This window comes from Pongo pygmaeus, chromosome 8, assembly GCF_028885625.2.
Source record: "Pongo pygmaeus isolate AG05252 chromosome 8, NHGRI_mPonPyg2-v2.0_pri, whole genome shotgun sequence".
In the NCBI taxonomy this organism is placed as follows: Eukaryota; Metazoa; Chordata; class Mammalia; order Primates; family Hominidae; genus Pongo; species Pongo pygmaeus.
In genome coordinates this window covers 124,538,688-124,564,437 of record NC_072381.2, presented here as the reverse complement: position 1 = coordinate 124,564,437, position 25,750 = coordinate 124,538,688, and the positions used below count along the sequence as shown (strand labels likewise).

General features: G+C 48.1%; 1 protein-coding gene across 5 annotated transcripts; it reads left to right on the top strand.

The window, feature by feature from the left end:
- The first annotated feature begins 1,586 nt into the window (after nucleotides 1-1,586).
- Nucleotides 1,587-25,453, top strand: SFXN4 (sideroflexin 4). 5 transcript variants are annotated; one of them, XM_054435328.2, is made up of 15 exons: nucleotides 1,610-1,778; nucleotides 3,130-3,195; nucleotides 4,913-4,987; nucleotides 6,233-6,259; nucleotides 6,345-6,399; nucleotides 7,551-7,576; nucleotides 9,241-9,294; nucleotides 9,376-9,432; nucleotides 9,570-9,635; nucleotides 10,551-10,629; nucleotides 12,161-12,276; nucleotides 19,456-19,541; nucleotides 20,940-21,057; nucleotides 23,998-24,118; nucleotides 25,041-25,080. In XM_054435328.2, exons 1-14 carry the CDS (start codon nucleotides 1,668-1,670, stop codon nucleotides 24,004-24,006), a joined length of 945 nt encoding a protein of 314 aa, XP_054291303.1. In that variant the 5' UTR covers nucleotides 1,610-1,667; the 3' UTR covers nucleotides 24,007-24,118; nucleotides 25,041-25,080. The 5 variants fall into 5 exon arrangements, with proteins under 5 accessions (XP_054291302.1, XP_054291303.1, XP_054291305.1 ...); XM_054435327.2 differs by lacking the exon at nucleotides 23,998-24,118 and having other exon boundaries at nucleotides 1,587-1,778; nucleotides 25,041-25,453; XM_054435330.2 differs by lacking the exon at nucleotides 19,456-19,541.
- Nucleotides 25,454-25,750: the final 297 nt, after the last annotated feature.

The window sequence follows — 25,750 nt, the reverse complement described above, 5'->3', positions numbered from 1 at the left end:
GCCTCTCTGGATCAATTTTCTCATCATAAAATGAGGACAATAATTGTACCTATCTCAGGGTTTTGATGAGCATTGAGGGAGAGAAAACGCGTAGAAAGTGAGAGTGTTACGGGGATAAGAGGCTTCTAGGCAGAGGGCAGGGAAAACACAAAGGCCGTGAGGCAAGAGTGGGCTCAGAGTGGATGCAGATTTACTAGGAGGCCGGTGACTAGGGCTGTGGTGGGGGTCCCAGAGTGCTTTTTAGCCAGGCCAAGGACTTTAGGTTCTGTTCTGGGGTGGGGAATGTCAGGAAGGATTTGAAAAGAAGAGTAACGTCAACTTGTTCTAAGAGAATCACTCTGGCTCCTTTGTTAAGACTGGACGTAGCGGTCCGAAGTGGGGAAGCAGGCCAGCGGGCCGGCTTTGTGGCATCCTGGAGGGTAGAGGCAACAGAATAGAACAGCATGCTACATACTGCACTGGTGCTTAGATGGATTTCTGCAGCATAAGGGTAGAAGTGGAGGGGGCACCTTACTCAACTCGGAGGGTCAGGGAAGGCTTCCTGGAAGAGGAGATAAACCCTTGGAGGTTAAGAAAAGTGAGCTACGCAAACTGAGCAAATACAGAAGCAGAGTCATGCAGGCCTGAAGGACGCCATGAGCCGATTTCCTGTTCCTGGAGGGGCAGGGCAAGGGAAGGAATTGGCCCGCTGGAGGTTAATGGCCAATACTGAGCACTTCTGAGGGCTCAGTGCTGTGTTAGGGATGTTTTATCTCCTTTGATCCGAAACAAAACCCTGAGATAGGTACAATTGTTATCCTCATTTTGCGGATGAGAAAATAGACTTTGAGATACTGACCTGGCGAGGGTCACACAACTAGATGGCGTGCTGGGTCCCTCAGTCCAGGACTCCGGAGGCCCCCGAATGACCTAGGCACACTTGTGGCTTCCGTGAATTTAAGTGCACACACACAGCCCCCGCCCCCTCCTGTGCTAGGGAACGGCAGGTGGGGGGAGGAAGGCAGGCGGGTTTTTCTTTACAAATGGTACCTATTTGGTAGTCAACAAAAGGAACCGGATTTGCCCAACGCTGGAAACAACAACAACAAAACCTGTTGGGCTGAGGGATAGTGCACTGTGCCCAGGGCCGTATACTTGGTTTGATGCTCTGAGGTTACTCTCTTGAAATTCTCAGTAATTTGAATAAGGGGCGCCGCATTTGACATTTTCACTGGGCTGAGACCATGATGCAGCCGGCCTGACTGCGCAACACCATGCACACTGGAATTCGTGGGCAATCGGAGGGATTTTCGAGGGTAATGACCACGGGTAGGGCGCGGCAGAAGCGCCGGGTGAGGTTGCAGACGGCCTCACTCACAACCTTTCCGGGTCTTCGCATTAGGTACTGTGATGAGGGGTTCCTATAGTGACCTCTTGGGGCCTGGAGACGGCCCGGCTCCCCAAAGGTGCGGAGCAGGGCAAGCAGGGTTGGGAGGACGTGGCCCGTGGGAGAGCTGCGCTCGCCGGAACAGTGGGTGCGCAAGGGCCCCGGGGCGCCGTGACACGGGACGTCGGGCGCGCGGGCCTGGGGCGGGAACTGCGGGTGCGCGCGGCCCGGGGCGGGGCTCGCCGCCCGGCTCCTCCTCCGCGCGCGGCCTGGCGGCGGCGGCCACTCTAACCAGCGCAAAATGTCCCTGGAACAGGAGGAGGAAACGCAACCTGGGCGGCTCCTAGGACGCAGCGACGCCGTCCCCGCCTTCATTGAGCCCAACGTGCGCTTCTGGATCACCGAGCGCCAAGTACGGCCCGGGCCCGGCGCGGCTAGGGGCAGGGAGGGGGCGGGCCGGGCCACGTGGAGTCGGGCTGACCCGGGTGACCTTGGCCAGGCCACGTGGGCGCCCCCTGTCTCCGTTTCCTCGTCCCGGAGTTGTGCCGGGAACGCGCACCACCGGCCTTCACCCCTTAGGGCGCGGGAGGGGACGCAGGGGAAACCCAAGCTGCCAGATGCCCACGACCACAACGTCACCCTCCAGATTGCCTTCTCGGAGGGGCCCAGTCCGCGCAGGTGGCTGCTCCCTACTGCCTGAGCTGTGGCTGAGCAGCAGATTGGGGAGAAACAGGCCCTCCCACCTTGGTAAGCTCAGCCACTCTCGGTGAGACCCCCGAGGCTTTGGGAAGCCACCCTTGGACAGGACATAAGCAGGACTTACCTCCCTGCGGCGTCTAGGGCAGCACCGTCCAATAGAAATATGATGTGAGCCTTACAGGTAATTAAACATTTTCTAGTAGCCACATTAAACAAGATAAAAACAAACAGCTGAAATTTTTTAACAATACAGTACATTTAGCCCAGCAGGTGCAAAATATTAATATTTCAACATGTAATCAGTAAAAAACATTCCTGAGATATTTTACTCGCTTTTTTGGTACAGAGTCTTCCAAATCCGGCGTCCGTTACACCCGCAGCACATGTGGATTCAGCCGCATGTGGCGAATTGGAGAGCATGGCTTTAGGGGGTTCTCTTTTAGGCCTCTCCTAAAGTGGGGTCCAGCCCTGTTTTTTTTAGGTAGGGAAATTGAGAAGGGACGGTGAGCTCAGGTTGCTCCAGCAGAGCCAAGGCTTAAAGCCAGAACCACTACAAAGTTTGGAGTTTGCTGGAGCAAACCTCTTTTCCCCAGTGTGACCCCAGCTGCACCATTGAACCCTTAATGGGGCGTCCATCCTTTGTCACTGGAGTGAAGCCTTATAGCAAGCAGAGAGTGATGCCACAGACCCTTGAGATCTTCTAGGCCGTTGCTTCGAGGTTATATGTGAGATATGAACGTAGGACCATTTGAACCCCCAAAGTCTGGGATTTTAACCCTCAAGGGCAATTTGATACTGAGCAGTTAAGGGCACAGACTTCGGAATCATTTCCTGGCTGTGTTGCCTTGAGTACATTCAGGAGTCCCTCTGAGCCTCAGCTTCCTCACCTGGAAAACCTGGAGAGGCTGGGAGGAGGATCCCAGGAGATGATGCCAGTAAAAGGCAGATCACAGACCCTGGCAGGTTCTCAGAAAAAAAAAAAAAAGAAAAAAGCCAACTTTTACTATTTATATCTTTATTTTTCTGCTGCCATTAACCTCTCTGTTGCTTTTCTCCCTCCTAAGTCCTTTATTCGACGATTTCTTCAATGGACAGAATTATTAGATCCTACAAATGTGTTCATTTCAGTTGTAAGTATTGTTTTCAGAGCTAATGAATTTCACATTTTATTTTGAAACTTGAAGTCTGCATGTCCCTTTTTTTTTTTTTGGGACAGAGTTTCATTCTTGTTGCCCAGGATGGAGTGCAATGGCACCATTACGGCTCACAGGAACCTCTACCTCCCAGGTTCAAGCGATTCTCCTGCCTCAGCCTTCCGAGTAGCTGGGATTGCAGGCATGTGTCACCATGCCTGGCTAATTTTGTATTTTTAGTAGAGACAGGATTTCTCCATGTTGGTCAGGCTGGTCTCGAACTCCCGACCTCAGGCCCCTCCCACATGTCCCTTTTAAAAGCAGTTGAAATAACAGAATCTACGTATATTATTGTGTTTACTTCTTCTGAATGAGCTTGTCAGATTGGAAGGGGTAAAGAAAAGCATACATCTGACCGTGTGCTGTGGCTCATGCCTTTAATCCCAGCACTTTGGGAGGCCGAGGCAGGTGGATCACCTGAGGTCAGGAATTCCAGACCAGTCTGACCAACATGGTGACACCCCCATCTCTACTAAAAATACAAACATTAGCTGGGTGTGGTGGCAGACACTTGCAATCCCAGCTATTCGGAAGGCTTGAGGCAGGAGAATCACTTTCTGAACCCAGGAGGTGGAGGTTGCAGTGAGCCAAGATCTTGCCACTGCAAGATCTTGTCATCCAGCCTGGGTGACAAGAGCGAAACTCCATCCGCCTCCCCCGGCAAGAAAAGAAAAGAAAAGCGTACATCTGTTTAACAGGTAATATCAGGCCCAGGCCAGGTGCTGGTGATTCAGAGAGAATCAAACAAATCTTCCACGTGATGGAGGACAGACTGGCTAAACTGGTCACATCCTGGGCGACAAGAGTGAAATTCCATCTTTAAAAAAAAAAAAAAAAAGAAAGAAAATGTAATAAAATTAGGAGCAAATATAACCAGATGTTTACAGTTGTTAATTCTGGGTGAGGGGATTATAGTGTGTAGCCATTCTTTGTAATTTTTGTATTTATTTTTTCTCAAATTAAGAAATGGAGGCTGGCTGTGGTGGCTCATGTCTATAATCCCAGCACTTTGGGAATCTGAGATGGGAGGATCTCTGGAGAATAAGAATTTGAGACCAGTCTGGGCAATGTAGCGAGACCCTATCTGTACAAATAAAAATATAAAGTTAGCCAGGTGTAGTGGGTTGTGCCTGTAGTCGCAACTATTTGGGAGGCTGAGGCAAGAGGATCACTTAAGCCCAGAAGTTTAAGGCTGCAGTGAGCTATGATCACACCACTACACTCCAGCCTGGGCAACAGAGTGAGACCCTGTCTCTTAAAAAACAATAAGAAAAGAAAGAAAGAAAAAGAGAGAGGAAATAAGACTGAACTGATTAGACATGGAAGTGGGTGAGGGAGGAGGACTTCTAGGTTTCTGACATGTATAGCCAGGGTATGGTGGTAACCATTCAGTGAGACAGTTGACATCAGAGAGTGGGGGAGGTGACAGCAGCATTGGGGGCAGCTGCTGGAGCATCTAGGAAGAGGAAGGCGTAAATCTGAATGGCACTCAGGGCTATCCTAATGGATAGAGCGTAGGGCACCATGTGGCTTGAAATCAGGCATGCAGTTGAAGTCCAGTGCATGCTGGTGAGTGAGCTGGTGATTCCTACATCTGGGGATAAACCTGAACAATGTTGAGATCATTACTTGATTTCTTGATATCTGATTTTAGGAAAGTATAGAAAACTCGAGGCAACTATTGTGCACAAATCAAGATGCTTCCAGCCCTGCCTCGGCGGACCAAAGGGTATGTTTCCCATGCTTAGGTCTGGCTGGTTGCCCTCAGATGGTTCTGCCTGCATGGTCTGAAGTCAGGTGGAATTTGGCCATTAATGTCTGTCTCCGTTTCTTTTCTTTCTTTTTTCCTTCCCTTGGGAGCCACTGTTCTATTGGCTATTAATGCTATCATTGTTATATACTGCCCAGAGGACCAGCTTTGCAAAACTGGGTTAGTTTTTAAAATGTAGTTAGAATTCTGTCCCATAAACCAGACAGCAAGGTTCCTCCTATGCAGTGGATATTTGTGGGGATTCCCTGCAGCTGATTCCTGGAGCCCCATGGCAAACTCCAGAATTCAGACAGGGCTCTGATGTCAGAATTCATTCTCTACTGCAGGCAGTGTCCCTGCCGATAGGCTCAAACGGAGTGCTCCTTATCCACCTTGCAGCATGTGGGGCTTTCTGGAGCTCACAAACACCAGTTCCTCAAGGCAGCCTATGGAGAGCTCACATATTTAACTTTTTCTAAGAATGTGTTGGGGATCCTGGGCCGACAGCTTGGCTCTGTTGCAAGTAACTTGCCTGGTGGCATGGTGTGTCATCAGCACACAGCCTGCTCTGCTCTGAGCCAGAGGCAAGCCGGATTCAGGGACTCATCTGAGGGATAAGTTAGGTGTTGGTCTTCTCCAAGGGTAGAGACAGGACTTTTTAATGTTCTGGTCCATTTCTCTGTGTGGCTCATCTCTTTGCTTGTCATTAGTTCATTTGTTTATTCGTATGATCCATTTATTTTGATTTGTTCTGTTGATGTGGTAAAAAACAGCTCTGGCCTTCACTCTCTGAAAGGTAGAACAAAGGTGGTCCCAGAAATGAGACTGGCAAAGAAATTCTTTGCTGCTGAGCCACCTTTAAAAGCTTTTTGTTTTGTTTTGTTTTGTTTTTGTTTTTTAAGGCTGGGTGTGATGGCTTCCTCCTGTAATTCCAATGGTTTGGGAGGATGACTTGATGCCAAGAGTGCGAGACCAGCCTGGGCCGTATAGCAAGACCCCATCTCTACTAAAAATTAAACAACTAGCTGGGAATGGTGGCGTGAGCCTGTAGTTTCAGCTGTTCAGGAGGGTGAGGTGGGAGGATCGTTTGAACCCAGTAGTTCGAGGCTGTTCTGCAGTGAATGATATTGTGCCACTGCACCCCAGCCCTGGGTGACAGAGCAAGACCTTGTCTCTTAAAAAAAATTTAAAATGAAACAAAGCTATTCTTTTTTCTCCTTTAAGATACAAGAAGCTTGGAAGCGGAGTCTTGTAAGTTTCAGCCCCTTCCTAATTTTTAGTGTCCGATAATAACAAAACCAGACATCCAGCTAACCTTGCATCTCTCCTCTTGAAGGCAACAGTGCATCCCGACAGCAGCAACCTGATCCCCAAGCTTTTTCGACCTGCAGGTGAGTTGGCTCTAATTTTCAGAAGTGGGTTGGGAAGATGTAGTTTCTAACACTTAGAAAACTCTGCCTGCCGGATCACCTGGGGTCAGGAGTTCGAGACCAGCCTGGCCAACATGGTGAAACCTCATTTCTACTAAAAATGCAAAAAATTAGTTGGGCATTGTGGTGGCACGTGCCTGTAGTCCCAGCTACTCAGGAGGCTGAGGCAGGAGAATTGCTTGAACTTGAACCCGGGAGCCGGAGGTTGCAGTGAGCTGAGATCATGCCATTGCACTCCAGCCTGGGCAACAAGAGTGAAACTCTGTCTCCAAAAAAAAAAAAGAACAGAAAACTCTGCCTGCCTTGCTTTAATTATTTTTCCCCCAGCAGGATTTCTTTCTTTCTTTTTTTTTTTGAAACAGAGTCTCGCTCTGTCACCTAGGCTGGAGTGCAGTGGCACAATCTCGGCTCACTGCAACCTCCGCCTCCCAGGTTCAAGTGATTTCTCCTGCCTCAGCCTCCCGAGTAGCTGGGATTACAGGCGCCCGCCACCATGCCCAGCTAATTTTTTTCCTTTGTGTATTTTTAGTAGAGACAGGATTTCACTACATTGGCCAGGCTGGTCTCGAACTCCTGACCTTGTGATCCGCCCACCTTGGCCTCCCAAAGTGCTGGAATTACAGGCGTGAGCCACGTGCCTGGCCATGTTATAGTAATTTTATGTACATACTTTATTATTATTATCATTTTTAGAGACAGGGTCTCTGTTACCCAGTCTAGAGTATAGTAGCACCATAATAGCTCAAAGCAGCCTCCAACTCCCAGGCTCAGCTGATCCTCCTACCTCAGCCTCCTGAGTAGCTGGGACTACAGGGTCATGCCGCCACACCTGGCTTTAAATTTTTTGTGGAGATGGGGGTCTCACTCCCTCTACAAAATAGAGGCTGGTCTCGAACTCCTGGCCTCAACCCATCCTCCAGCCTCAGCCTACCAAAGTGCTGAGACCTTGACCCACCAATTTATTAGAAAAACAAGAATGAGTGGAAAAAGTCCTTTGAGGTCTGTGCCTTCTGGAAGCTGGGGAAGAGGTGTTCAGGTGGGTGGTCTCCTTCTGGCCCCCTCTGCCTGGGCAACTGTGGTCACTGACACCTCCTCTCTTCTCTTCCTGCCAGCGTTCCTGCCTTTCATGGCGCCCACGGTGAGCAAGCAGACATTTGCCGTTAGGAGACTAGGGGCTTGGGAAGATGGCCACTCTCCTCCTAACCTCAGCTGTGTCCCTCCAGCTCCAGACCCCTGTCACATGACTGCCTGATAGATGGTTGTGGCTCCCCACTGATAACCCATGGCTGCTGTTCATGTGTCCTTGTCCCCACTCTCTCCCCCTCCCCACACCCTCCCAGTCAGGCATCCGGGCTTCTGGAAGGCCCACAGCTTGGCAAGGTCATCCCTTTTCTGAACACCAAGTATGCACAGAGCACTGTAGAAGCGGCCAGTGAGTTAGGATGCGCTCCCTGCACAAACCCTTTGCCACCAAGTCCTCCTCTGATACAGCCCCTCACCTGGGACCTGGCATTGTCCCTGTGAGGCTTTTCTCACCTTGGCCCTTGGGAGGTGCTTTTTGGTTTTTTGGGGTTTTTTTTGTTTTTTGAGACAGAGTCTCGCTCTGTCGCCCAGGCTGGAGTGCACTGGCGCAATCTCAGCTTGCTGCAACCTCTGCGTCCCGCGTTCAAGCAATTCTCCTGTCTCAGCCTCCTGAGTAGCCGGATTACAGGCTCTCACCACCATACCCAGCTGATGTTTTTATTTTTAGTAGAGACGGGGTTTCGCCATGTTGGCCAGGCTGGTCTCGAGTTCCTGACCTCAGGTGATCCACCCGCCTTGGCCTCCAAAAGTGCTGGGATTACAGGCGTGAGCCACCATGCCTGGACCATTTTTTGTTTTTTTAAAATAGGGTCTTGCTCTGTTGCCCAGGCTGGAGTGCAGTGGCACAATCATGGCTCACTGTAACTTCAAACTCCTAGGCTCAATCGATCCCCTTACTTCAGCCTCCTGAGTAGGTGGGAATACAAGTACTCGCCACCATGGCAGGCTAATTTTTTTATTTTTACCAGAGACTGAGTCTTGCTACATTGCTCAGGCTGGTGCCGAACTCCTGGCCTCAAGGGATCCTCCCAGTTTGGCCTACCAGAGTGCTGGGATTATAGGCGTGAGCCATCACTCCCAGCCTAGGAGGTACTTGTCCACACCACAGGCTCCTGTCTGCTTCCCCTAGCAAATGTGTACTTCTTTTTTCGTTTGTTTGTTTTTTGAGATGGAGTCTTGCTCTGTCTCCCAGGCTGGAGTGCAATGGCATGATCTTGGCTCATTGCAACCTCCGCCTTGCGGATTCAAGCGATTCTTCTGCCTCAGCCTCCCGAGTAGCTGGGATTACAGGTGCGCACCACCACACCCGGCTAATTTCTGTTTTTTTGTAGAGACGGGGTTTCACCATGTTGGCTAGGCTGGTCAACTCCTGGCCTCAAGTGATCCTCCCACCTCAGCCTCCCAAAGTGCTGGGATTATAGGAGTGAGCCACCGCGCCCAGCTAACAAATGTGTACATCTTAGCCACCCTGCTGGACTAAGGCCCTGGAGACACGGCCTGCTGTGTGACCCTGGATGTCCTTAGAGCCGCTAGTTTGGTGTTTGGCAGGTGCTCACTCAACCTTGTTTACGGACCGGCAGCCGCTGTACCCACCACCGTCCTCTCCTGCCCCAGCTCCTTGGGGGCTCAATTCTCCCTCTTCCCTGGAAAATTCTTTGCTACTGCAAGTTCTCCTTCCACAGAAACGCTTGTAACTCTGTTCCACTTTCTTCTTCAAAGGTATTTTTGTCAATGACACCACTAAAAGGGATCAAGTCCGTGATTTTACCTCAGGTAGCCATTCTTCCTGTTTCACGATTACTAAATTCTGTTATGCTTGAAACGAAAATGTGATCCATTTGCCCCTCTTGGCAGGTTTTCCTCTGTGCCTACATGGCAGCGTTCAACAGCATCAATGGAAACAGAAGTTACGTGAGTATTATGAGACCCAGAGAGTGTGGGGTTTTGTGTTATTCCTCTTGGAGTTTGTTGTATGTGTTTGTTTTTAAATTATCTTTGCTGGATAAAACTGTGATATTTGCTAAATAAGTACTTTTGTTTCTCCTTAGACTTGTAAGCCACTAGAAAGATCATTACTAATGGCGGGAGCCGTTGCTTCTTCAACTTTCTTAGGAGTAGGTATTTTTAGAATCTATCAAATCTTCTTTATTCCTCAGAATCCAGGAAGTTTTATTTATTCCAATTACAAATGTATGTTCCAATTTAAACAATTTAGAAAGTATGACTAGGAAATAAAAGTCACCTGTAATCCTGTTATTCCAAAATAATCATGTTAATAGTCTAAGTTTTTAAGCATATACATGGTACTGTTGTCTTTTTATTTTTTTCTATTTTCTTTTCTTTTTTTTTTTTTTTTTTTTGAGACAGAGTCTTGCTCTGTTGCCCAGGTTGGAATGCAGTAGCATGATCTCAGCTCACTGCAATCTCTGCCTCCTGGGTTCAAGTGAGTCTCCTGCCTCAGCCTTCCGAGTAGCTGGGACTACAGGCACGTGCCACCACACCCAGCTAATTTTTTGTATTTTTTAGTAGAGAAGGGATTTCACCATGTTGGCCAGGTTGGTCTCAAACTCTGACCTCAGGTGAACTCCACACCTCGACCTCCCAAAGTGCTGGGATTACAGCCGTGAGCCACCACGTCTGGCCGGTACTGTTATCTTTTTAAAAATTGTTATATAAATTGTGTGTTATAAATATGTTATATAATTTGTGTATTGCTTTGGATATCAAGACACTGTAATGGTGAAAGATGGAGATGTTGGCATCAGACAAGCCTGGGCCCTCATCCTGGCTCAAACCTTTAATGGCTCTGTGACTCAGCAACTTCCATACCTGTCTCTAAGCCCCCGTTGACTCCTTAGATGAGCAGGGAGAGGACCTCCATGTTGCAGGAATTTGAAAAATACATGAAGAGCACTGGCAGTGGTCTGACTTGTAATAGGAACTAGGTCAGGGCGACCTCTCTGCTAGTGAGTAGGTTCCGCTGATTTTTCAGTCCCATGAAATAATGATTTTTCTCTCTTATTTTCTAGGTAATCCCTCAGTTTGTCCAGAAGAAGTATGGCCTGACTGGCCCTTGGATTAAAAGAATCTTACCTGTGGTCTTCCTCGGTGAGCAGGAAGGGCTGGAGCCTGCAGTCTGGGTGGGGTGTCTTTGTGGTCTGTGAGCCTTCCTTCATCTCCAGAGGCACCTGGCTCCCTTGGTACATTGTGACTGATGACAGGTGGCCTTTGCAGCCCGGCAGGCCCCCAAGCCCAAATCAGGTCTTTGGTTTGAGAGGTGACACTTTCTGTAGATACCCACATTAATGGCCAAGGAATGAACACAAGACTGGAAACGCAAATTACATTTTTTTTTCTTGAGACGGAGTCTTGCTCTGTCACCCAGGCTGGAGTGCAGTGGCATGAGCTTGGCTTACTGCAACCTCCACCTGCTGGATTTAGGCAATTCTCCTGCCTCAGTCTCCCAAGTAGCTGGGATTACAGGCGTGTGCCACCATGCCCAGCTAATTGTTTTTTTGTATTTTTAGTGAGACAGGCTTTCACCATGTTGGCCAAGCTGGTCTTGAACTTCTGGCCTCAAGTGATTCGCCTGCCTCAGCTTCCCAAAATGCTGGGATTACAGGCATGAGCCACCGCGCCTGGCCCTACATTTTCAAGATTATCCATATAAACGTTCTACATACATTATTTTACTTAGTCCTGACAACAACTTATGGGTAGGAAATATTATTATTCCTATTTACAGATGAGGAGACTGAGGCACAGGGAGGTTAAGTAACTTGCCTAGAGTTACACAGCAAGCAAATGGTTAGTATAGAGATTCCAACCCAGTGGGGTGACAGAGATATTAGCTGAATATTTTGACTCTGCCAGCCTGCAAGTTTACTATGTCATGCTCCAAATTTGGGTTTGGGAATCACGGCAGTTTGAAGAGTTGGCAGACTGATGTCAGTGGTGAAATTGAGGAAATGGTGTTATAGAAACCTTACAACTTTGGCCGGGTGTGGCAGCTCACACCTGGAATCCCAGCACTTTGGGAGGCCATTGCTGGTAGATCACTTGAGGTCAGGAGTTTGAGACCAGCCTGACCAACATGATGAAACCCCGTCTCTACTAAAAATACAAAAATTAGCCGGGCATGGTGGGGCATGCCTGTAATCCCAGCTACTCTGGAGGCTGAGGCAGGAGAATTGCTTGAACCCAGGAGGCAGAGGTTGCAGTGAGCTGAGATCACACCATTGCACTCCAGCCTGGGCAACAAGAGTGAAACTCTGTCTCAAAAAAAAAAAAAAGGAAACCTTACAACTTAAGCAAAGACGAGGGAGGGTTGTGTTTCCAAGATCCCAGGGTTTCTCCTGGAATTCGGTAAGGAAGCAGGGGTGCTGGAAGCTGGTCCCAGGCTGTGGTCAGGATCCAAGACTGAGTGGCCAGCAGTTCTGAGCCTACTTCCACAGCCCCAGGAGAGCACCTCGTTGGCCCAGCCTATGGCAGGTGTCCACCTGAGGGTCAAGAAAGGCAGATGTCCACCTGAGGGTCAGAGAAAGAGGCTTGCAGGGGGCAGACACCTAAAAGAGATGTTCCTTCGCTGGAACAAGACTCACCCCCGTCTTTGGTGTTCTTTACTTCTTTACATCTACAGTGCAAGCCAGTGGAATGAATGTCTACATGTCCCGAAGTCTTGAATCCATTAAGGGGATTGCGGTCATGGACAAGGAAGGCAATGTCCTGGGCCATTCCAGAATTGCTGGGACAAAGGTAAGAGACAGGATGGAGCTATAGCTGCTTGCCTTTTGGGCAAAGACTAGACTTTTCTGTTTTTGAAAGCTGGTGACAAATTCATGTCTGCCTTCAACCTTTCTTTACCCGTCTTTCCTTAGCATGCTGAGAGAGAAATTTCTCATTTTCCCTCCTGATAAGATGGGGCATTAGTCTGGGTTCTCTGGAGAAACAGAACCAATGGGATATATGTACATAATCTTTCTTTCTGAGACAGGGTCTTGCTCTGTCGCACTGGCCTGGAGTGCAATGGTGCAGTCTTGGCTCACTGCAACCTCTGCCTCCCTAACACGAGCGATGCTCCCACCTCAGCCTCTCAAGTAGCTGGGACCACAGGCACACACCACCGCACCTGGCTTATTTTTGTATTTTTAGTAGAGATGGGGTTTCACCATGTTGGCCAGGCTGGTCTTGAACTCCTGGCCTCAAGTGATCCACCCACCTGGGCCTCCCAAAGTGCTAGGATTACAGGCATGAGCCACCATGCCTGGCCCCCAATTCCTTTTTGAAATCTCTCAAAAGGAAAGCATGCACCTCTGTCTCCATTGTCCCTCCCATTCACTCCTGAGTTCAAGTGATCCTCCCACCATAGCCTCCCAAAGTGCTGGGATTACAGGTGTGCACCACCACACCTGGGCAGTACATGTCTATTAAGAGATTTGTTCTAAGGAATTTGCTTACACAATTGTGGGAATCTTCAGGGCAGGCCTGGAGGCTGGAAACTTGGACAGGAGCTGCTGCTACAGCCTTGAGGCAGAGTTTCTTCTTTGAGAAACCTCAGTTTTTGTCTGTAAGGCCTCCAACTGATTGGATGAGGCCCACCCACATTGTGGAGGGTAACCTTCTTTTCTTTTTCTTTTTTTGAGACCGAGTCTTGCCCTGTCACCCAGGCTGGAGTGCAATGGCGTGATCTCAGCTCACTGCAACCTCCGCTTCCTGGGTTCAAGCGATTCTCCTCCCTCAGCCTCCTGAGTAGCTGGGATTACAGGTGCGTACCACCATGCCCAGCCAATTTTTGTATTTGTAGTAGAGGCGGGATTTCACCCTGTTGGCCAGGCTGGTCTCGAACTCCTGACCTCAAGTGTTCCGCCCGCCTCGGCTTCCCAAAGTACTGGGATTACTGGTGTGAGCCACCACGCCTGGTGGTAACCTGCTTTTCTTAAAGTCAGCTGATTGCAGATGTGCCCCGTGTCTGCAGAGTACCCCTACAGCAACAGCTAGATGAGTGCTGGATTAAATAACTGGGTACTGTTGCCATGGTGACCCGTGAGGCTGACTGCCACAGACAGGCATCTGACAAGTGCTGGGCACCTCTGAGAGTGAGATCCTGTCCTTCAAGTCCAATATCTGCCCTCCCAATGTGTGCTGATTGGGGGCCACTCCCCTCCCAGCCTGCTCTGCACTTACAGAGGTCAGTGGACACCCCTTTCTGGGGTTAAGAGAGCCCCTGCTTCTCCCATTCAGCAGATGTCCTTATAGTCTTCATTGCTAAGGACTACTTTTGTCAAGAATGGACTTAGAACATTGAATTCTCTGATCCAAAACTCCTTTTCAAGGCCTCAATTTTGAATAATTTTTACTATTAGTTTCTTCTTTTTCTTCTTTTTTTTTTTTTTAAATTGAGACAGGGTCTCCTTCTGTTGCTGGAGTGCAATGGTGTGATCACGGCTCTCTACAGCCTCAACCTCCCAGGCTCAGGTGATTCTCTCACCTCAGCCTTCCAAGTAGCTGGGATTCTAAATATGCACCACCATGCCTGGCTCATGTTTGTGCTTTTTGTAGACATGGGGTTTCGCCATGTTGCCCAGTCATGTCTCAAACTCCTGGGCTCAAGTGATCTGCCCACCTTGGCCTCCCAAACTGCTGGGATTACAGGGGTGAGCCACTGGGCCTGGCCAAAGTATTCTTTTGTTCAGTTCAACCCAGTAACTACTGAGTGCATTCAGCCGTGAGAACCTGGTATAGTCTATGGTCTTTTCATTTTGGGTGTGGACTTTTAAAATAATATGTTTTTAGCAGGTGAGATCTTTTTTGGTCCCTGTGAAATGACTTTAGCTGAAGACTTTAGTTGTTTGCAAATGACATATCAAGCAGAGTGGAACAGCCCTGATACGAAGTGAAGGGACTAACCGGGCTTCTGGCAGTGTGGGATCCAGGGGACTTCCTTAGCCAGCCAGGGTGTGTCCTTCTAGTGACCAGCATGTTGGTAGCACAGGAGGTCAGAAAAGATGGCTGTTCATTCCATCGGTAAATATGTCATTATTCAGCTCACCAAACATATTACTTTAAATCCTATCACTGACTAACAAAGCTCAATTATAAACCATCAGATACATGCTAACGGTGTTTCCACTAGACCATCTAGTAGCATAGCTCCTTACCTAAATGAATTATGACAGAGATAAAATAATTATAAGTAACAGATAAATTGCTGCCAGAAAGAAAATAGGTCACTAGTTTGAAATGAAGGTTCTGGGCCTAACAAACCACCCGTAAGTTGGATCACTTGCAGTTGGTCAGGAGTTCGAGACCAGCCTGGCCAACATGGTGAAACCCCGTGTCTACTAAAAATGCAAAAATTAGCTGGGCATGGTGGCGGGTGCCTGTAATCCCAGTTACTCGGGAGGCTGAGGCAGGAGAATTGCTTGAACCTGAGAGGTGGAGGTTGCAGTGAGCCGAGATCGTGCCGTTGCACTCCAGCCTGGGCGACAGAACGAGACCCCATCTCAAAAATAACAAACAAACAAAACAAACCACCTGGGACTGCATTTGCACTTTTCCCTGAAAAAAAAAAAAAAAAAAAAAAAACGCCCGAAAGAGACATTTTTTCAAACAGCTTTATTGAGGTATAATTTACATACTGTAAAATTTACCCATTGTAAGAGGATAGTTTGATGAATTTTAGTCAGTTTAAAACAATTGTGCAGCCAGGCACGGTGGCTCACTCATGCCTGTAATCCCAACACTTTGGGAGGCAGATCGCTTGAGTCCATGAATGTGAGACCAGCCTGGGCAACACAGCGAAACCCTGTCTCTACAAAAAAATTTTTTAAAAATTAGCTAGGCATGGCGGGGTGCATCTGTAGTCCCAGCTACTTAGGAGGCTGAGGTGAGAGGATCAACTGAGCCTAGGAGGTTGAGGCTGCAGTGAGCCGTTATCGCACCACTGTACTGGATCCAGCCTAGGTGACAGAAGGAGACCCTTGTCTCAAAAAATAAAAAATAGGCCAGGCGCGGTGGCTCACGCCTATAATCCCAGCACTTTGGGGGGCCGAGGCAGGCAGATCACCTGAGGTCAGGAGTTTGAGACCAGCCTGGCCAACATGGTGAAACCCCGTCTCTACTAAAAATACAAAAATTAGCTGAGTGTGGTGGCGCATGCCTGTAATCCCAGCTACTCAGGAGGCTGAGGCGGGAGAATCACTTGAACCCAGGAGGCAGAGGTTGCAGTGAGCTGAGATTGCGCCACTGCACTCCAGCCTGGGCAACAGAGAAAGACTCTGTCCCAAAAAATAATAATAATAAATAAATGAAACAGTTGTGTGACTATCACCACAGTCCAGTTGTAGAACATTTTCATCATCCTAAAAATGTCCCAAATGCCCACCCCCACCCCCACCCCCAGCCCTAGGGAAGCACCAATCTGCCTCTTTTTTTTTTTTTTTTTTTGAGTCAGAGTCTCGCTCTGTCGCCCAGGCTGGAGTACAGTGGTGCGATCTTGGCTCACTGCAACCTCTGTCTCCCAGGTTCAAGCGATTCTCCTGCCTCAGCCTCCCGAGTAGCTGGGACTATAGGTGCGCGCCACCGCACCCAACTAATTTTTTGTATTTTTAGTAGAGACGGGGTTTCACTGTGTTAGCCAGGACGGTCTCAATCTCCTGACCTCATGATCCACCTGCCTTGGCCTCCCAAAATGCTGGGATTACAGGCGTGAGCCCCCATGCCCGGCCACTGACTTGCTTTTCTGTCTTCTTAGTTTTTGCCTTTTCCAGAAATTATACATAAGTGAATCACACAGTAGTTTTTTGTGTCTTGCTTCTTTCACGTTTGAGATTCATCCATCTTGTACCACATGTTGGTCATTTGTTACTTTTCATTGCTGAATAGTATTCCGTTCCTGGATGTGCTGCATTTTGCTTATCTGTTCTGCAGGCGGTGGACGTTTGGGTTGTGTCCCACCTTGGGTTATTATGAATCAGGCTGCTCTGACGTTCACTTGCACATCCTTATGCATATGTGTGTTTGTATTTCTCCACAACTCCATGTGAACTTAAGGTGTTAGTATTGCTGTGACCTATTCATAAAGCTGGAGAGGAGAGTGACAGCACATTTTTTAAGTTTGTTTATTTATTTATAGAGACAGAGTCTCCCTCTGTCGTCCAAGCTGGAGGGCAATGGTACAAACATGGCTCACTGCAGCCTCAACTTCCTGGGCTCAAGCAATCCTCCTGCCTCAGCCTCCTGAGTACTACAGGTGTGCACCACCATACATGGCTAATTAAAAAAAAAAAATGTTTGTAGAGATGAGGTCTCGCTATGTTGCCCAGGCAGGTCTCAAACTCCTGGCCTCAAGTGATCCTCCTGCCTTGGCCTCCCAGAGCGCTGGGAGGTGTGAGGCACTGCACCCAGCTTAGAGCAAATATCCAATCAGCAAGTTGTTCCCAGTGCCTCCTGCCTGCCAGGCTGGTGCTAGGCTCTGGAGACCCACACCCTGACCAGTGAGAGCCCCGTCTCCCCAGGAGCCCCAGCCTCCACGGGAAGGTAGCCTCAGGCCTGACTGCCTGTCTGGAGTCCATCTCACCAGAAGAAACTCCATTTTTGGCATGAGGGGCATGTTAGGGTCAAAGAAAGACTTTACTGGTCTATTTAAAAAAAAAAAGTCTTTTTTTTCTCTGAAGAATAAAGTGTCTGCAACTGTGCATAAGCATTCTTCTATCACTTCCCTGTCCCTGGAAGGTTATTTTCTTTGGCTAAAATTTCAGAAACTGCGTAACCAGCAATATCTGATGGTAACAGGGCACCGTTGGTCGAATTTCAGGTGACATGTGGCTGTTTCCCCCGACTGGCCCCATAAGCCACTGCTTTGCACACAGCACCTCCGAATGACGCTGTGTCATTAGGAGTGTCCTCCCCACACATGGGACTAAGGGAGAGAGGCGGGCCTCGCCCCACTGACGCGGACACACAGCACACTAACAGCCATTTTTCCCTTCCAGAAGTCAAGCAATTTTACTTTATATCCCTGAGACTTTTATTTTATTTTATTTCTTTTATTTTAGAGACTGAGTCTCGCTCTATTGCCCAGGCTGGAGTGCAATGGTGTGATCTTGGCTTACTGCAACCTCTGCCTCCCAGGTTCAAGTGATTCTCCTGCCTCAGTCTCCCGAGTAGCTGGGATTACAGGCGCCCACCACCACACCCGGCTAATTTTTATATTTTTAGTAGAGACAGGGTTTCACCATGTTGGCCAGGCTGGTCTTGAACTCCTGACCTCAGGTGATCTGCCCACCTTGGCCTCCCAAAGTGTTGGGATTATAAGCATGAGCCACTGTGCCCGGCCCCTGAGACCTTATTTTAAAAACAGCCCTCCTCGGCTTCCTCTCTTTTGTCGGGGGGAAAGGCATTCCCTGCAGAGGGAACCACACAAGCGTGACTGTCACCCACAGCAGGGCAGAGGTGCCAGCAGAGACAGGGACTGGGTGGTAGGAGGAGCCTGGGAAGGTAGGTCAAAGCCGATCATGGGAAGCTGGAAGTGGAAGGAACAGGGCTCAGGGAAGGACGGGTGCAGGTGTGCCTGCTGCTCTTGGGTACATGATGTGCTGTTTGTGGTGTATGTGTCTTACCCAGGGGTGAGTTCTAAAGTTAACATGTTAGCTACTCAGGAGGCTGAGGCAGGAGGATTGCTTGAGGCCAGGAAGTCGGGACCAGCTTGGGCAACATAGTGAGGCCACATCTCTACAAAAAATGGAAAAGTTAGCTGGGCGTGGTAGAGTGTACCTGTGATCCTGGCTACTTGGGAGGCTAAGGTAGGAGGATCGCTTGAGCCTGGGAGGTCAACGCTGCACTGAGCCATGATCACGCCACCGTACTCCAGCCTGGATGACAGAGTGAGACCCTGTCTCTAAAAATAAATAAATAAATGAAAGTAGTAAAAAAGTTAACGTGAGCTGTTTTATAGTCAAGATTTCCCTTACAAGTCCCTTAAAGTGCCCTTGAGGGTACATGGTTTTGTACATATTCACCCATACAGTAAATTGTATGTTGAAATGTTTAATGTATAGAGTAATGTACATTATAGAAAAGATTACAGAAATGTTATAACCTGTACATAACACAATTTTATAGTATAACACTTTTAATTCGCTGTGAAACATGGGTACAGACAGGCAGCCTCATGTGGGTCCCATGCTGTGCCCTCAGAGCTGGGCATTTGGAGGCTTCCCCAGTGGTAGGTATGAGAGTCACTGCTGAGCCAGGTCAGGACAGGAGGCCAGTGGCAGAGACTTGGCTTGGATGGGAAATACGGAGCAAACCTCTGTGGCAAATCCAGCATTTCCACTGAAGAACCATTTGGTTCTCCGTGAGGATCTGTCTAGAAGCCACCTTTGCTTGTACTTAGTGGATAGTTTATTTGGGGTGGTTTGGCAGACGGTGCCAGCTATCTCTGGCACCAAGTGCAGCCGACTTCCACACACCTGTACGTGGAAAGTTACGTGGAAGGCGTCCCCTCTGCCTCTTTCCACGAGCATTCTTTTTCTAAGTGAGAAGGGAGGGTTGCTGTTTCCTGTCTCTCGCAGGAGTTGTGGGATCCCTGGAAATCGTCTTGCTCCTGTACTGTTTCTTTTTTGTGACAGAGTTTCACTCTGTCGCCCAATCTGGAGTGCAGCGGCGTGATCTTGGCTCACTGCAAAATCCGCCTCTCAGGTTCAAGTGATTCTCGTTTCTCAGTCTCCTGAGTAGCTGGGACTACAGGTGCATAACACCACACGGGGCTAATTTTTGTATTTTTTGGTAGAGACGGGGTTTCACCATGTTGGCCAGGCTGGTCTCAAACTACTGACCTCAAGTGATCCACCCGCCTCGGCCTCCCAAAGTGCAGGGATTACAGGTGTGAGCCACCGTGCCCAGCCTAAGCTGTTTTCTTTTCATTTTTGCTAGGCTGTTAGAGAAACGCTAGCATCCAGAATAGTGCTGTTTGGGACCTCAGCTCTGATTCCTGAAGTCTTCACCTACTTTTTTAAAAGGTAAGAGGCACGGTCATATCCCCAGGTAGAGATTTGAAAGTCAAATCCTTATAAAACCTGTCAGATACTGACCCTGGTGGAGGGTGGGAAGAGGTTGGCTCAGTAACCTTCCCATAAACATACATCACAGCTAAGACAGTCGGATTGATTGTGGCAGGTGTGGAAATCCAGGTGTGCGGATTCCACCGAATGGGGAATCCAGCCCAGGCTCTGCCTCCAGTTACCCCGTGTCCTTGGCGTGTCCAAGGACCTTCCACAGCCATTTCCTCATCTCTAGAATGAGGGGCTTGGATGATTTGCAGGTTCCCCTGGCTCTGATGTGCTGTGAATATTGCTTAAGCCCTCCCCTCTAAACCCCCATTCCAAGCATGTTTTAAATTAGCTTCAGCGACTCCGGATTCAGATTCATCCCTTTTAAGAAGCCAGAAATGGCCTACGAGGCGGAGGACCTGGGCATCCGTCGGGGTTCCTGTGGCCACCAGTATGAGAAACCTAACCTGCAGGAGCTCAGGCCTGAGGGGAGACGTGGGGCTTTAGGGCCGGAACGGGCAAGGATTGCAGTCCGTGGCAGCTTGAACAGAAGCTCCCCTGCTGGGCGCGCCTCCTTGTCACCCTCGTGGGTGTTGGTTCCTTCTCTCCTGCCAGATAGGCTTCTTCATGTTGATGAGGGACCCACTTGCTAGTAACTCCCAGCTCATAGCCTCACAGCCTCCTGATCAGAGGTGGAACACAGCAAACCCCAGGGGAGGCAGGAATGTCTTCCCCTCAGGGCAGACTCCTGGGGAAGGATTCTGTGGGCCTGAGTTAGGTCGCGTGCCTGGGGCGCACATCCCCCCCTCCAGTGTGGCGAGGCTGGGAATCGCCTGCTAGGACCACACATGGAGCACATTTCCAAGAAGGAGGGATGGGATGGTGCGGTGGCTCACGCCTGTAATCCCAGCACTTTGGGAGGCCAAGGTGGGCAGATCACCTGAGGTCAGGAGTTCTAGACCAGCCTGGCCAACATGGTGAAACCCCGTCTCTACTGAAAATACAAAAATTAGCCAGGCGTGGTGGCGGGCGCCTATAATCCCAGCTACTCAGGAGGCTGAGGCAGGAGAATCGCTTGAACCCAGGAGGCGGAGATTGTAGTGAACCAAGATGGCACCATTACACTCCAGCCTGGGTGACAGAGGAAGATTCTCTCAGAAAAACAAAACAAAACAACAAAAAAACAGGCCTTGATCTAGCTGTTCAGGTACAACAGAAAGAAAAAAGAACAGGCCCTGATCCAGCTGTTCAGGTGCACAAAAAAAAAAAAAAAAAAAAAAAAAAAAAAAACAGGGCTTGATTCAGCTGTTCGGAAAATAAGCCCTGATAGTTTAACATCACTTGTGAGCCATGCCTTGTCTCTTACAGGACCCAGTTTTTCAGGAAAAACCCAGGGTCATTGTGGATCTTGAAACTGTCTTGTACTGTCCTGGCAATGGGACTGATGGTGCCATTTTCTTTTAGTATATTTCCACAGGTTGGACAGGTAAGTGCCCCCATTCCTCTTTTCTCTCAAAGATTTTATTTTGCAGTTATAAGAGTAAAATAAATAAGTTATTCTTCTTAAAAATCTGCAAAGTTTATAAAAATATAAAACAAGACCAGGTGCAGTGGCTCACACCTGTAATCCCAGCACTTTGGGAGGCCAAGGTGGGAAGATTGCTTGAGCCCAGGAGTTCAAGACCTGCCTAGGCAACATAGTGAGACCCCATCTCTACAAAAAACAATACACAAATTAGCTGGGTGTGGTGATGCACACCTGTTGTCCCAGCTGCTCAGGAGGCTGAGGTGGGAGGATCACCTGGGCCCAGGAGGTTGAGGCTGCAGTGAGCCGTGATTGCACCACTGCACTCCAGCCTGGCTGAGAGTGAGACCCTGTTTCAAAAAAGTAAAATAATAAAACAAAATACAGTTGGCTTTTGAACAACCTGGGGGTTAGTAGTCAAAAATCCAAGTATAACCTTTGACTCCCTGAAAACTTAACTATTAATAGCTTACTGTTGACTGGAAGGCTTACCAATAACATAAAAAGTCAAGTAACACATATATGTGTTATATATTGTATTCCTACAATAAACTAGAGAAAATAGAATGTTATTAAGAAAATCAGGCCAGGCACGGTGGCTCATGCCTGTAATCTCAGCACTTTGGGATGCTGAGGCGGGCAGATAACTTGAGATCAGGAGTTCAAGAGCAGCTTGGCCAACATGGTAAAACTCCAGCTCTACTAAAAATATAAAAATTAGCCAGGGTTGTTGGTGCCTGTAATCTCAGCTACTCGGGAGGCTGAGGCAGGAGAATCGCTTGAACCTGGGGAGGTAGAGGTTGCAATGAGCCAAGATCATGACATTGTACTCCAGCCTGGGTGACAGAGTGAGACTGTCTCAAAAAAAAAGAAAAAAAAATCATAAGGAGGAAAAAATATATTTACTGTTTATTAAGTGAAGGTGAGTCATCAGTTTCAGTGAGGATCAAGGTCTTCATCCTCGTCATCTTCATGTTGAGTAGGCTGTGGAGGAGGAAGAGGGGTTGGTCTTGCTGTCTCAGGGGTGACTGAGGGGGAAACAGTATATAAGTGGACCTGCATTGTTCAAACCTGTATTATTCAAGGGTTAATTGTAATGATATTTATATTTAATTCTATCCTTCAAATCTCTTGGTGCAGTTTTGGGTTCTGTTTTTCTTAACAATATTTCATAAGCCTTTTTTTCTGGGGCATAAAAAGAAATCTTTTAAAACTACTTAAAGAAATTTTAAATACTCCAAAATGTTCTATAACTACGCCCTCTCCAATGGAACTTTTCTGCAGTGATGGAAATGTTCTATAATAGATGGGTGCTGTCCAGTATGGTAGCCATGAGCTACATGTGCTACTGAGCACTTCAGGAGAGGCTGGTGTGACTAGGGAACTGAATTGTAAATTAAGTTAAATTTTAAATTAGGTACTCTTGTGTGCTTAGTGGCTATTGGACAGCCCAGTTCTGTAGATAATTTATAATATAATTTATGATGAGTCAGACTGCTTGGACTCAGATTCCAGCTTCTCCATGACCTTGGTCAGCTTGCTCAGTTTTCTTATCTGTTAAAGAGAGCTGAAGATAATCTGAAGATAATGGCATCTCTGCAAAGGGTTGTTGCTTAGTAGGTAGCAAGGACATTTTTTTTTTTAAAGTCAGAAAGCCAGTTTTTTTAATTTCCAAAGCTCTGCCATAAATTGCTAGCAGATGTCAAGGACATTATTGATGCTAGCAGATATTAGCAATTTCTTTTTTTTTTTTTTTTTTTGAGATGGAGTCTTGTTCTGTTGTCCAGGCTGGAGTGCAGTGGCACGATCTCGGCTCACTGCGAGCTCCACCTCCCGGGTTCATGCCATTCTCCTGCCTCAGCCTCCTGAGTAGCTGGGACTACAGGCGCCCACCACCACACCCAGCCAATTTTTTGTAATTTTTAGTAGAAACGGGGTTTCACCGTGTTAGCCAGGATGGTCTCGATCTCCTGACCTCGTGATCCGCCCGCCTCGGCCTCCCAAAGTGCTGGGATTACAGGCGTGAGCCACCGCGCCTGGCTGATATTAGCAGTGTCTTGGCTAAACATTTCAAGTGCTCATTTCTGTCACTATAAATATATATGTCCTCAAAAGCATTTATATTTATGGAATGGTCTTGTTCAGAACCCACATTTTATAGGTTTAGGTTGTAGGATCATTCATTCAAGCAACTTTGCCAACACAACGTAGAAGTTTCAGACTATTTTAGATAGTTATGCCTATTACTATGCTATGGGCGAGGGGTTGGGGAGCGAGGCAGCATCTCAGAATAAAATTTCAGGCCGGGCACGGTGGCTCTTGTCTGTAATTCCAACACTTTGGGAGACCAAGGTGGGAAGATTGCTTGAGGCCAGGAGTTCCAGACCAGCCTGGGGAATGTAGTGAGACCTTGTTTCTACATAAAATGTTCTAAAAATGGCCGGGCGCGGTGGCTCATGCCTGTAATTCCAGCACTTTGGGAGGCCAAGGCGGGCGGATCACGAAGTCAGGAGATCGAGACCATCCTGGCTAACATGGTGACACCCCGTCTCTACTAAAAATACAAAAAATTAGCTGGGCATGGTGGCAGATGCCTGTAGTCCCAGCTACTCGGGTGGCTGAGGCAGGAGAATGGCGTGAACCCGGGAGGCGGAGCTTGCAGTGAGCCAAGGTTGCGCCACTGCACTCCAGCCTGGGTGACAGAGTGAGACTCCAAAAAAAAAGAAAAGAAACAAAATATCCTGTTGGCTCAAGGTGAGCATGGAGGTGCTTAGATGAGATAAGGAGTTATTACTAATTTTGTTAGGTGTGACAATGGCATAGTAGTTCTGTAACTACTGTCATTACTATATCAAGTACTATATCAATAATAATAAGGTCTTTATCATTTGGAACTTGTAGGTGACATGACATGAGAACCGCCTTAAAATACTCAAGGAAAAAAATCCTACTGCTGGGTGTGGGAGGTGCTTGATGAAATGAGATCTGCAAATTGTTAATAGTTATTCCTGAGTGAGCACATGTGAGTTCATTACATTCTTTCTACATTTGTTTTTTGTTTGTTTGTGTGTTTGAGACGGGGTTTCTCACTCTGTTGCTCAGGCTGGAGGGCAGTGGTATGATCATGGCTTACTGCAGCCTTGACTCCCAGGCTCAAGTGATCCTCTGGCCTCAGCCTCCCAAGTAGCTGGGACTACAGGAACGTACCACCACAGGTGGCTAATTTTTTATATTTTGTAGAGATAGGGTCCCACTATATTGCCCAGGCTGATTGCAAACTCCCTACCTCAAGCAATCCTCCTGATCTCGGCTCACTGTAACCTCCACCTCCCAGGTTCAAGTGATTCTTGTGCCTCAGCCACTGGAGTAGCTGGGATTACAGGTGTGTGCCACCACACCCAGTTAATTTTTGTATTTTTTGTACCATGCTAGCCAGGCTAGTCTTGAACTCCTGGCCTCAAGTGATCTACCTGCCTCAGCCTCCCTAAGTGTTGGGATTACAGGCATGAGCCATTATGCCCAGCCATCTTAAAACTTTTTAATGGAAACTTTCAATTATAAACAAATGTAGAGATAAGTAAATAATAATAATGGGCCAAGGATGGTGGTGCGCACCTGTAATCCCAGCTACTTGGGTGGCTGAGGCATGAGAATCACTTGAACTTGGAGGGTGGAGGTTGCAGTGGCCTGAGATGGTGCCACTGCACTCTAGCCTGAGCAACAGAGCAAGACTGTCTCAAAGAAAAATAAAAAAATAAAAAATAAGTTTCTTTACTACTTGGGTGATTTAAAAAAAATATAGGTTACATTTTCTGCTCTAGATTAGATATTATTGAAAAAGATGGACTATGAAATGGTTGCTTTCAGAAAATGATTTTTTTAACTTGGTTTCTAAGGCAAGAAAAACTATTAATAGAAATATTATGAATTTAACTATTTTTCAGATACGGTACTGTAGTCTTGAAGAGAAAATTCCGTCTCCAACAGAAGAAACAGAAATCTTTTATCACAGAGGGGTGTAGGCGTGAGTTTTAGGTGAATTTATGTGGTTCCTGCTTGAAAACCTTCCCCTCTCCAGGTTCGGTTTAGAGAACTTTGCCACAGGTCTTCTGGGGACCCCAGAGGTGTCTGTGCTGACAAGGCGACTTAAAATTCCATACTGAGATCGTTCCCAGGCTGATGTGTCTGGGGTTTTTAAGGCTGGCTGGAGAAGACAGTGGGAGGGTGCCCCGTCTGACACCCCTGGGGTTGCTGAGGGAACGGTTGGAGTGGGGATCGGCCTGCAAAAGGATATTGTGAAATCACTAATTAACTAATAAACCTGTCTCAAGTTGAGGATTTGAAGAAAGAACACAAAGAGTCCACCGTGCCCAGGACACAGGTGTTAAATGGATAGGCCATCTCAAGCAGAACACGTACCCCTGGGGCGCTGTTTACGGCCTCCGACCCCAAAAGCAATCTTGTTTCCTTACTCAGTGTCCTCCCTTCTAGACAGCTACTTAAAACCTTTGCCGCCCTCCGCCCAGTGCCTCCTTTCTCCTCTCTGGCAAAGGACCCTGCCTCCTCCGCCAGGAAACAGGTCAGCAGGGGAGCCCCCCACACCCGCACCCACACCCATCCTTCCTCCGTGTAAGGCCAGTGTCCTCCAGGCTCT

Bases quoted from the DNA above. Each gene is read 5' to 3' on its own strand.
- SFXN4 (XM_054435327.2), top strand. From the start codon at position 1,668: ATGTCCCTGGAACAGGAGGAGGAAACGCAACCTGGGCGGCTCCTAGGA. The intron at 7,577-9,240 runs GTGAGCAAGCAG...TCTTCTTCAAAG, and splicing joins TGCCTTTCATGGCGCCCACG to GTATTTTTGTCAATGACACC. The intron at 9,433-9,569 runs GTGAGTATTATG...GTTTCTCCTTAG, and splicing joins TCAATGGAAACAGAAGTTAC to ACTTGTAAGCCACTAGAAAG.